General features: G+C 35.0%; 1 protein-coding gene across 4 annotated transcripts in view; it reads left to right on the forward strand.

Moving 5' to 3' along the window:
- The window catches only part of LOC113504323, a 110,862-nt gene that overhangs the window by 58,847 nt on the left and 39,470 nt on the right, over positions 1-12,545 (forward strand). For all 4 annotated transcript variants that reach the window (XM_026886579.1, XM_026886578.1, XM_026886582.1 and 1 more), the window contains exon 7: positions 3,633-3,829. In XM_026886579.1, coding sequence (XP_026742380.1) covers positions 3,633-3,829 — 197 coding nt within the window. The remainder of the gene's footprint in view (positions 1-3,632; positions 3,830-12,545) is intronic.

Genomic DNA, 12,545 nt, shown 5'->3' on the forward strand with positions numbered 1-12,545 from the left:
TCAATAATGAGCTAATAGGTAACAAAATAGATTTGACTCTTAGTAGAAAAAAAACATCGTGAACACCAATCCATGTCTTAAACCATACTGGTTTCGATTTGAATGACATAATTGCGTACCTGATCAGTTCTGGTAATGACTTCTGTTACTCACTGTACTAAAAGGTACATGTGTGATGGACTATGCACTGAAGTTGACAGTCCGTTTAGTTAAAGCGTACAATTAAATTAATTATTTTATATACAGCGTGCATACATTTTTATTAGTTTTCCTTCGCTTTTTATCGCAGTTAAAGCGTAGTGTAACGTGAGTGTAGGTACTTCTTGAGATGGGATTCGTTCTTATGTGTTCCTAAACCAGCTTCTCACTTCGCTATTAGCCTAATAGGTTTTGAGAATGAATAAAAAAATCTTAAATAAGACGTTACGTCTTATCTGTTCTTTAAGATCTAGGATTTAGTGACTTTCCCAATCCGTGTTAGAAATCGAAATATAGCGATAGTGTTTTCATTTCAGCTTAGCTAACTCTTGAAAATTTTCTTTTAGATTATCACACTCTGTGGTTTTGGGGATCTGTTTCCAATAATATCTTTCTTTGAAAATCTATGTCACTTTTCAGTATCAAATCCACTTTATTTTTCAATTGTAAATGGCCTGCCCTAATAAGCATAGTACAAGAAGCAATAATGAAGCCACAAGCCCTATTAAGTCACGTCATTGTAAATGCACATATCTTTTGCGGGCTAGCGCTTTCCAGCCGCACTGAATTTGTTAATTTATATGCAGCTGAAGCTTAACCTATTTACCGACGAGTTGGGTTACTGATCTCACTTAATATCGACTCTAATGTATTTGGTCTAGGATTGTTTCAAACTGTAGTACTTATCGCACGGATAACTGTTCAGTTTAGCACTTCGCTGCAGGCATTTTTGTAACCTAAGGATTCGCTATTCGTATGTCTGTGAAACTTGAAAACCACTCAATTGCAGCAGCTAAAGAAAACCAAATTGGTTAGGTCACAAATAAATTATTACACAGTTAGCTACCACCGTTCAAGATACAGCCCGGTATGGACCGACAGACAAACAGACACGACCCTCAGACCCTTCGATTACGGAACCCTAAAAAATCAATAATCTGACACGGCATATAGAAATACGCTGTCAATTATTACACAATAACTTGGAATTAATTACCTCTAAGAACAAGAGTAAATATTGAAAAGCTGTTGTCCATTCGATGGCTAAATACAATCCTCAAAACATGGTTAGCATGACAATAGTTACGGGTGTTCCACATAACGACGTGGAACGCGTGTCTGTCACATGCACGTCGCCCCTTACACACGAGATCCATCCGCGGTTATGTCAAGCCTCACTAAATTCGTATCACTATACCTACAAACCGACCTTGGCTTTAATTTGTTGTAAACAGATGATTTGTTGTGATTAGTCGCGCGTTGACTTACGTTTCAACGTTTTTCTTTTTTCGTGAATTTTGAACGGATATTTTGTTGGCATCTTGTGCAAAACTTTTGGTATTTCGTCATATTTTCTCGTTTGTATTAAGTCTGACGAGCCGTGCAGTGCTATACAGTTCGCCGGGCAGCAACAATCTCCCTGTCAGTCTAGGCTTTTCTTGTTTGCTCGCCTGCAGTATTCAGAGCTGACTTTGTAAATTAATTGTTTAGTTTTACGTCCTATTGTAGTATACGGAACAAGGCTACTCGAGACGTATGTTGTAAGACATTAGCCACGCTTGTTTTAGTCTACTCTGTTCATGATCTTTTCATATTCAAGATTTAGCTGTTTTGTTAAACACCTAACATGTAACAAGTTTAACAGAATTCAGTTATTTTTGAGTACTAAAGACGAAGAAGAAAAAAATCTCAATCGTTTCGAAATTACTTATTAAAAGATAAGATTGTTACGTTACTTCCTCAGCCAAACAGAAATATAAATAAAAGAAAATAGTAATACCCAGTACCTGCTCTTACGATTAAATGTAATTGCTTCAAATACTTGAAATGTACTCTAGCATAAAACATCAGTCACAATTATCGAGCATAACAAAACTAGCTTTCGTGCAACCTGTTGCCCTCGCCGCCTCTTTCACGGACAATTCTGAATTTCACCGTTAATTATATTCGACTTACACAGAGCAATAAATAGGAATTACTTTTAAACTTAAGTACAAGTTGTTACGTTGATCAAAACTTCTGTTTTACAAATAGTATCTACAATTAAGATTGTCGTAGAGTTTTGCTACTCATTCTTCTTTCATATCTTAATTCACTATTTTATTGAAACCGTAATTGCTACGTTAGACCTGGTTCAGGCTAAGCAAAGGCAAATCTTAACACCCCTCTTGTCAAAATATCAACTTGTTATAAAATCAAACTCGGTAATGAAATCGCGTTTATCAAATTACTCAGTGTAATATTAATTCCGTTTCACAGTCAACAACTGACCAACCACAATTCCATATTCCGTTCTAAATTCAGTTTCAGTTACGTGCAACCACGGTATTTTGAATTAATGACGTCTGTTTACAGTAGCTTGAAACATAGTAAGCTGATTTACAAATATGCACTGACCATGTTTCAGTCTGCATATCTTGTACATTTGTTTGTACTAATTAGCTATTTGTAAAGGCTATCCTTGACTGACCTACATGTTGAATATGTTGTTATTTGCATGCGGCTTTAGGGACGTAAACTTTGTATTGGAATAAGTGGTTTGGCAAAAAGCTGATACTGAACACAATGGTCTTAAAAATCATTATCTATTTAAGTTCACACCGTTCACACAGTTGATGTATTTATATAAAACCAAGCCTATAATACTAGAATCAAACCTACGTCGGTTAGTGATAAATACTTGCACTTGCACTCTATACTAATGGGACATTGTGACAATAAAATTATTCGCTTACTTATTTCCTATATATTAAGAAGCCATTATTTCTGTCCTTTGCATGTGGCTTGGTCGAAATATAATTAATTCATACTTTGACCACAGTGACCATACAGAAGCAGCCAGGAGTGTGGACGGCGCTATTCTTGACACTAGTCGAATAAGGAGATTATTATGTTGAAAACTGTGACCACATGAACCATTTTGGTTATTTCAAGAAGTTGAGCTACTTGTATATTCAATTATACTGTATTTATGTAAACAACAATAAAAACAAAGCATATTCATAGAATTTCAAGAAATTAAAAAAACACTTTTTAAATGTAGACGGTTAGAGTTAATTCAGAATGCAACTAAGTCGCAGGACATCAAAGTTTATCTAATTATCGTCTATCTTGTCTAATGCAGGGCATTCCTTTTGCCTCTTTTAACATGCCATTCTCCACTGTCCTTTATCCACCACATCCTTTCTAATTCTACTCTCTTCTTTTTATTTTTGCCATTACCCAATCTAATTACCGTCCTCGGTCTACCTTATCCATTAAATTAAGCAGTCCTCTACATTTTGATTCTCGTCAAGATGCACTTTGTATATACCTGCCTTAGAATGTATTGACCCTTACGAAACTATCCAAGCTTCAGCAATCAGTCTACGTTCCATTGTTACTCTCTCACCTTTTACCCTGTAACAAAACACTGACGTCATTTCTCCCTGTAGGGAGGTGTTTGCCTGTGCTGTGCATCCACCTGTTCCAGCTGTACGGCCTCCTGTCGCACTTCAAGCTGGACGCGGCGAAGGCCTGGAAGCTGTTCACATTGATCGAGGAGGGCTACATCAGCACCAACCCCTACCACAACTCGATACACGCGGCCGACGTCACGCAAGCCATGCACTGCTTCCTGCAGCAGAAACAGGTAGGTTTTTAGTGGAGAAGAAAAAGGATATGGAAAAAGAATTTATGGCAAGATATTCGCATCTTGCTAAAACCGGGATTCCAAGTACTGGAATCTGGAATTCTCGAACTGCAGTGAGCCAACGTGGTGATCTATGATTTAGCTTCCCTATACGGGAAGACGCCTATGTCTAGCAATCAGACATTTTTACTATCGTAGTACCTAAAATATAAAGACGCGAAACTTGACGCAGTTTTCTACGTTTTGAAACGAAAATTACAATGCAAACCAACTTTTCTCTATGAGGCAAAACTGCAATCACAAGCAATGCCATTACTAACAACACCTTTATTTCAAAACCAACTTCAAAAGTGTGAATAACGCCTTTGAGCTATTGTGTAAAGTTTCATGTTGAGGTTAATCAGGCGACGTTTAACCCGCCTCGCTCAAAGCGGGCGCTAGGCGAACAGAGGGCCTTTAACCACCATCAAAGCAAACCTGATGCAGTTGTAGAAGAGAGAGAACGCTCTACATGACGTAGATCAGCATCTCGTTTCCACAAAGTCTGTACCTTTTCTTCTTGATCTGATGGTACAATATCTGCTCAATATTCTCCTCAATATTTTCCAGCGCCAACGAAGTACTTTCGTATACTTTGCCGGGACACAATTAGTGCAATAAATATTGAAATTGGAAACTTTAACGGCAGTTTAAATTAAAACGAGCTTGTCTAGTGGTGAATAATTACGGTATCATGTTTTGTAATTACTTTGTTGGTGTAGATTTTTTAACGTTGTAGAGATAAAGGATTTTGAAAAGATTGGGCTTTATCTCATTTTAAGAATGTAGGGGCGAAAGATTGTAAGTAAAAAAAAGTAACTGAATCAAATTTGATAATATATAGTCATTAGATATCCCGAGAAAGTAGTGCTATTTGTCTAGTTGATACGACGAAAATTGTTTTTTTTATATATAGCTATACTTACTTATCTTGAAGTTATTCAACTTATTGACAATGGAGACGCAATAAGAACTTTACCTAATCTTAAACACCAGCCCTTGGTTAATAAAAGTTGGTGAACAAATTGCATTTTATATTGAATTTGACGTCAAACTGGACTCGATTCACTTTCTCAACAAACTTCCACAAAAGACTTGTTTTCGAACAAGAGTTCAGTCACTCGCGGATATTTTTAACGTTTAACAAATTGTATATTTTCACACAATTTGCTGTGTACAAAATTACACATAAATTTCTTTATATACATTGGTTAAATACAAACAAACCGAATCGTTCTCTGTGAATTGGCGCCAACAAAACAATACTCGCTTCCCTATAAATGTAAAGACAGTCTTATTTACATTGTGTTAGTGATGAAAATCACGTGAGTCTTATAATTAAAAGTAGTTTCAACGTGATTACTGGCGGTGAAATCCTTTAAATTAGCGCAAACATATCCTCTGTAACTACGAACTGTCCCTCACGAACAACAAATTTATTTCCAAAAGTATTTATACACCACGTGTGTTATATTTCGTGTGAAGTTCTCGATATAACACGCCATATCGAAGCGATTCCTTTTAGTTGGCTCTCCACGTGTAAAAGCACTTCAAACTACTTACGTGGAAAATCGCAAATGCACGAAATTCCACCTCAACGCCTTTTATAAAAAAGAAAATCTTGAAAGCGCATCACGTGAAAATTTCCTGCGGTACAGATATCAAGATATATTTCCCTACACGAAGTCAAGTCGAGACGTGAATATAAATTTAAAACACGTACGAATGTTAGGTATTAAATTCAATGCTTTATCGGCATGTGACGGCTACATTCATCGCATATTGACTCTTGCAAGAGTTGTGGGTGAAAAATATTTTACAATACTCGGGGAAACTCTATGGAGACTTACCAAGGAAACTCGATCGAAAATGAACCGATCGATAACCCATATAGCAAAACAATGTTGAAAATAAAATTGCTGGAAATGGAAATAGGCCGGACACATCTGTTTGGTGTCGGATGACGGACGCCGTGTCGTGTTGCTGTAAGCGCAGGAGAAAATCGACTTAAAAGCCATATTTTATTCATATTCACTGAGACCTAACATGAATACGTTAATAACTAATGCCTTTAACAATCATTACTTAATACACCATTTAAAATATTTTCATGATAATGTATTGAGTCAACGCAAGCATTGACCGAAAAAATAAAGTAGAAGCTTGGTTCTTGCCTTGTATACACAAAAGGAGCTTTCGTTAAAGCCTCATAACAAACAACATTTCTCGGCTAGTTTTTAAAGCGCTTTCGCTGTTTGTGTTTTCAAGAAACTTCAAAGAATAATGAAAACAATATTTTCTTGTAACAGGATCAATGATAAGCATCTTATTGTTCTGCAATACTTTTCTATAAAAGTTTCTACATAATTTCCATTGTATATTTCTTTTCTGTTTTTCATGAAAAATATATATAGGTAACCTGTCATAAAATTGTAACTTCTTAAAGACTTGTAGGTAGTTATTTGTCACTCATTTAAAACCTAAAGACAAAAGACGGTGCAGCTAAGTGGCTGAAGTTCAGAATACTAATCAGAAGTGCCCCAGAATTGTACTCTCTAATTTAATTTTAATAAAATTTGCATTCGTGTTCAACTGGTGTATGGTCAATTGTAAGCTTCGAGAATAATTCTAATTTTACTCAATAAGTCGGCTTTACCAAATTCCTAAATTAAAAAATCCAGCTCTTGCGTTAGTTCAATTTCAATTTTCCCCAGTTCACTCGTGTATCCTCGGGCTAGTTGTCTTTTGTTTCTTATATCCGTCTTTACTAAAACTACTAATCAAACAATAAAATACAGTTTTTTCCGTTTAATCACTAACATTTAAATTGCTGATATTGGTTGTTGACGCAGCCGTTGTAATTTAATCTACACTACATATTATAAAACAGAACCGCTTTTTCTGTCCCTATTTCCCCTTGACCACTTAAATCTTTGAAACTACTTGACGGATTTTGATCCGGTTTGCTTTAATAGATAAAATGTTTTATGAGGAAGGTTTTTAAGCATAATCTATGCATATTTTCGTACAGGAACAAAGTCAATTTTAGCGATTTCAAATGTATTTACTATTATTTTTTACGCTTTCTTACGCCGCAAGAGATACTTCAAAATAATGTTCTACAATATTGTACAAAAAGTCCGCGCAAAAGATCTACAAAAAGTCCGCGAAGGTACAATGGAAAATGTGGAAGAAACAGGGCAGGTATAAATCATAACTTATATCTTCTAACCACGCGTTACGACGAAGAACGGACGAAGTCGCGGGCAACAGCTAGTAAATAAATAAATGCTATGTTGTCTAGTTTAATCTGGCGTGTGGGAAAACTTTGAAAATGACCTGTATCTCGCTACCCATCAATTTGGTCGTAGAAAATGACGCAGCACGATCTGTTCGCCTCTCGAGAGTCCACGGGAAGTAATCCTTGTTTCTTGTGACTATTTTTGCTCTGTCCCTCTGTTCGGATTTACTGCGTTGCCGCAGATGTTCGTATAATTGGACTGCACACAGATTTCACGGTGGACAGCGCAATGAGCATGAAACTGGAATAAAAGCTTTACTGCGCATTCTCTTATTCAAGAAACAAAACATAGTACCTATTAAAATGCAAACCAGAGATCGTCTATTATCTTAGCAAAATAATTTCTTGATATACACAAGCCATATAATAATTATTGCGCTATAAACTCGCGGTACGTAGCCTATTATATATTCAAATAGATGCAATGACATATTGTGATGCATACATTTGACTCGACCGATAGAAATAACAACTTCGATGTATATTGTACTGGCATAAGTAAACGGTAATACATGTCATGTGCTAGTTTTCCCATGTGTCGTGTTTGCTTGGACTTCAAAGTTTTCACGTTTAATACAACGTATAAACTTTTTTCTTTAGTATCGACTTCTGATTAGCGCTGCAAATGTACGCTGTAAAAACGAGGGCCTTGATTTTTCTTCTTTTTGGACCTCCCTTTATTCCAAGGCTGCTTTGCTCATGTTCTAATGGACGTCAGTTTTTATGTTTTTTAAGAGTCTTTAATGGGATTACGTGTAACGTCGCAGAAAATATTTCCCAGCTCAATTTTACTTTCGTGCTCTATATATTAGTAGTATCATCTATCTACTTTATTTTTCGTTCTGTGCCTGATGTTTTATAGTCAGTAAAATTGTCTGTCCTTCAAATTTGTGCTTAACAACCTTAATATTTTGTAGTCAATTAAATTGTTATAATTATAATAAGCTTTGAACTCTAAGCCTCGTTGATAAACTAAAACGAATGCCACATTAGATAAAATTTGACGTTTATTAATCCTACAATAATATATTCAGCCATATAACCTTTTTGACAGGTCGTATGTAAACAAATGAAAGTGCTAGATATCCGGATTAGCGGTGAACCTGCCGCGTTGTTCTGTTGGATTAAGCAGTCATTGGAAATTTCAATATTGTTCGAAGGGACGAACGAACATTTCCTCCCCCACACACGTATTACTGGTGCCGAAATTAGTTTCCACCATTTGTATATTCGATAATTAGATGTGGTTTAGTCGGTTTAGAAACGTCGATAACAATTTCAGTGAACCGCAAACTGTATTTGTGTATTTCAAAACCATGTTCCTACGACAATATTAATTACGTGATCAAGATACTTAATAATTTGTATTAAGTTGAATGGAGCCACAAAACTGCTTATAACGTAATTGTTTGCCAACTTTCCAATAACTGTTATGGGGAAGCCCCATACAAATAGTTTCGTTAAGTAAATTAGGAAACTCGGCGCTAATTATTAAAGTCGAATGAAAGATTTGAGTTATGGAAGCACTTTAGTTATTCAATAACTCTTGTTTTGTTGGAAGGGGATTTTCTAAATGCTCTATGGGTCTTGCTTACGTAAAATGTCCTTTACGAATAATGGATATTCCATTCTTTTTATTCTATTCTTTGAATCTACGATTTTGAAATGACCACGTACGTAAAACCTATGCTTGTTCTATAAGTTTGTAAAAAGCTACCAACGGTGGTTTTATATTGTATGTATTTATACTTTGCAGCTAGATTGTCAATAATTGCCAAAAAAGTTAAAAACTATCGTTTTTGAAGAGAATCTTATTATGTATTTAAAATATTTCAACATGTTAATTCGTCCGCGAACCTGTTTTTTTTACTTCTCGTTATGGACTCAGTATAAAAGCGTTTAGGCTCATAAATTACAATAGTAGCGCACAGAGTGATAGGATTTCATGCGACTCTACCCCTTTGTGTTCGACATCCACGTAATGTTCGCTAATTATGATAATAGAAACTTAGTTTAAATAACGATTATTTTTTAAACTGCACTATACATTATCAAGCATAGAAAATTTAAAATATATTTGCAACGTTTAAATTCGACACTTTTACTTTTTCATTAGCGTACGTGTTAGAAGCCTCAGTAGAGCCAAACAAACCAGATAATGAAGCATATGTAACTCGCTTCACACTTCACTAACCCCTAAAAGCTTTCCGTGACTAATTATACGAACTAAACAGGGTGATGCCGCTCAAACTCGTGGTTACTCAGCACTACCCAGCAGCTACAAAAACACGGCCGAGTTCTACCACTAAAGCATTGTTCCCGTTAACACCGAGCTGCACTCAACCAATGTAAACCTACCAATCCATCCAAAATTTCCAACAACTAGAAGCAACGAAACAAAATTTGCTTAATCGCAGCTCGCGGTGACGCAGCTCCATTCGAAAGTTCGGTTGTTCTTCCAGGTTTGCATAAAGGTAAATCTAAAGCTGGCTTTACCGCCACTGGGCTTAAACCTAACATAATACACTCTCTATGGCAACATAAAAGCGCACACATTACACAATGTCACTTTAAATGACACACAGATAATGGCCGCATTACCGTGCATTTTCTATAATTTTGAAACAACCTTAGGCTTCTAATCGCTGTAAAGGACGTAATGGTATGCAAAGCTCGACATTATCCTCATCATTCTAATGATAGGAAATTGCACTTAATGCGCTAATATGTTATACGCTTTTCGTTGAAGGGTAAGTTAAGGGTTTACTTGAATGTTCCGCGAGGCCGCAATCATTACGCGACCGCCCTGTCTGTGTGCCCAGCGCCAATTAATAACAAACTCCAAGTACTGAATGCAAATTCAAACATAATTAGTTTTCCAGTTCAAATCTCGCCCTGGAACCAACTTTATGCAGCGTTTCGTAGTTTTTAACTCCATCAAGTGCAAATTAAACCCTTCTTCGTTTACACTTGCCGTTTCAATATTTTAGGTTTTCGTAAAGCAGTTTCATCAAACTGTTTTAATTAATGTTTCATGTTACTAAAGTTTGCTCTTGTATTTGTCCGTGGTATTTAGTTCGTTTCAAAGCTTTACTTTAATAGCGGTCGGGTGTGTAAACATCGTGTAGAATATTTTGTAATTGAGTTTTATTTTAAACTCTAGCAAACTTACTTGATACTCAATAAATTACAAAGGCTGTACGACATAATCCAGTAACGTGCGACGTATATGTCACGGGCTGGAGCTCTCAGCGATGCCAGATATGGAAAGCATGCAAATATGTAAAATTCCGGAGTAACTGACTTGTATAGGAATGTTCCTCGTTACCAGTCGAGGACTCGTTGGTGGACAGTTCTTTATATTTTAGAACTTTTATATTTCTGTACTGCTGCTATACGAGAAAAAAAACATTCAATACTAACTTCATTTAGGTATCTTTTACTTTAAAAAGTTACAACTGAAATCGACCTCCTCTTTCGCCATTAAACGTGTAATATAAATATCGAATGTTTTTAAAACAAACAAAAGAATACTTTTAAAGCAACAAATTATAGATATAAATACTTCTTTTGCAATAACCACATAAATATGTACATATATAGAAACAGTCCTGCATTACATTGCTATGCATACGTCGTGTGGTCCACAAGTATATTATAAAGAAGATTCAAATGTATGGAACTAGATCCCAATTCACAACCACGATTGCGTACAGAATATTTTATACTTGTTTGCATGTACATTGAACTGGGGTACTTGATCTCATATTTATAATTTAACATTATATTGTTACATACGAAGTGAACCGATAGTTATTATGAAATTTACTTCGATTGAGTTGAAGCGCTTCGATTCAAAAGACGCCTAGACCTATAATATCATTTCAATCGATCAAAAATATTCCCCAATCAATGCATTTTGCAAATACATATATAATGCTGTTTTACTGTTATTAGTGATCACAAAAATGTATGAGTATTGTCAAATTTGAATAATGCTATTAAGGAGACAGTATATTTGTGAAAATATTACGCACATATTTATTTTACCATTATAAGTGTCATAGATAAATATCGTAATAATTACACAGTATGAGGTTTTCCAGTTAAATAAAACCTCTTTTAATACGGCAGTGCAGGTTTGTACCGTAAACCACGATTGATCTCAAACTTTATTAATATCGTGTACTGCAAGCAAAGTGGCCGACCACTTTATATTACAAACTCATAAATATACAAAACTGTTCTATAATGTGCGAGACACTTGATATTAATACTTCAATAGAAAAACGAAAAAGTAAGCCCAACATACTTATTGCGAAAACTATTCAATGAAATTTGATGTTAAATTATTCTGTGTTAATAGGATTTATAATCTCTTTCACGTATGTGATTTCACTTTATCATAATTTTCTTTTTAAGGCAACAGGATACGTCAAGACTCCTTCGACAAATATTGAAATAAACTGAAGAGCCTTTGATATAAGTTCTAGTTTACAGTAAAAAGTATAATGCATTACCATCACAATTTGTAATAGTGCCAATTATGATATCATAATTTTCCGCAAACAACGCAATCAAATCACCAGTATCTATAGCAAATAGCAATCAAGAATATGAATTGCAAATCTGTAAGCCGCTTAATTAAGCATTTAATGAAAGTTAATTTGTTCATTTGATTATATTATTACAGTTTGTGAAAAACGTATTTGACTAAAAAACTGCTTAATCCGTCAGAGAGATTTCCAAAATATATTCGATACGTATTTTTCTCTATCTCGTAATCAAGTGGAGAGGATATAGTGATTTAAAATCTCATGTTACGTCACTTACCACTACAATGTTTACAAGCAAGTGATGTTTTTACCCCAACTAACAAACTTCAGTGCTTTTATAATTTTTTAATGATGTGATAAAATGAAAAATACGATTTCAATCATAAGATTAAGTCAAGTAATTTATTGAGACAGTAACTGATATCGCTTTTCCATCTTTATTTCCTTTCGTGCCTGCAAACAATATCGTAACAATAGATTGATCGAATTTGAGATAATTGCTTAATATGTAAACGTATTTAATAATCCAAAATGTTGGACGTTTATTTGTTGTGAAAATAGATAATTTATTTTATATATTAAACTGAGGAATTTGATTTATTTATTCGATGCGAAATCGTGGATGAAAGGAATCCTTGTGTATATACCTAACACTAATTCTTAATACTCCATTTAATATGAACAAATCAAGATGCCTTGAAAATTTACTGTTTTCGGGTTGTACCTATAAGAAATAAAATATTTTCATGAAAACTCAACAGGTTATAAAGCTTCCAGGTAAAGTATTAGGTTGAGTCGTCAGAGTAAATCCCCGCATAAT

Source organism: Trichoplusia ni, chromosome 21 (assembly GCF_003590095.1).
Source record: "Trichoplusia ni isolate ovarian cell line Hi5 chromosome 21, tn1, whole genome shotgun sequence".
In the NCBI taxonomy this organism is placed as follows: domain Eukaryota; kingdom Metazoa; phylum Arthropoda; class Insecta; order Lepidoptera; family Noctuidae; genus Trichoplusia; species Trichoplusia ni.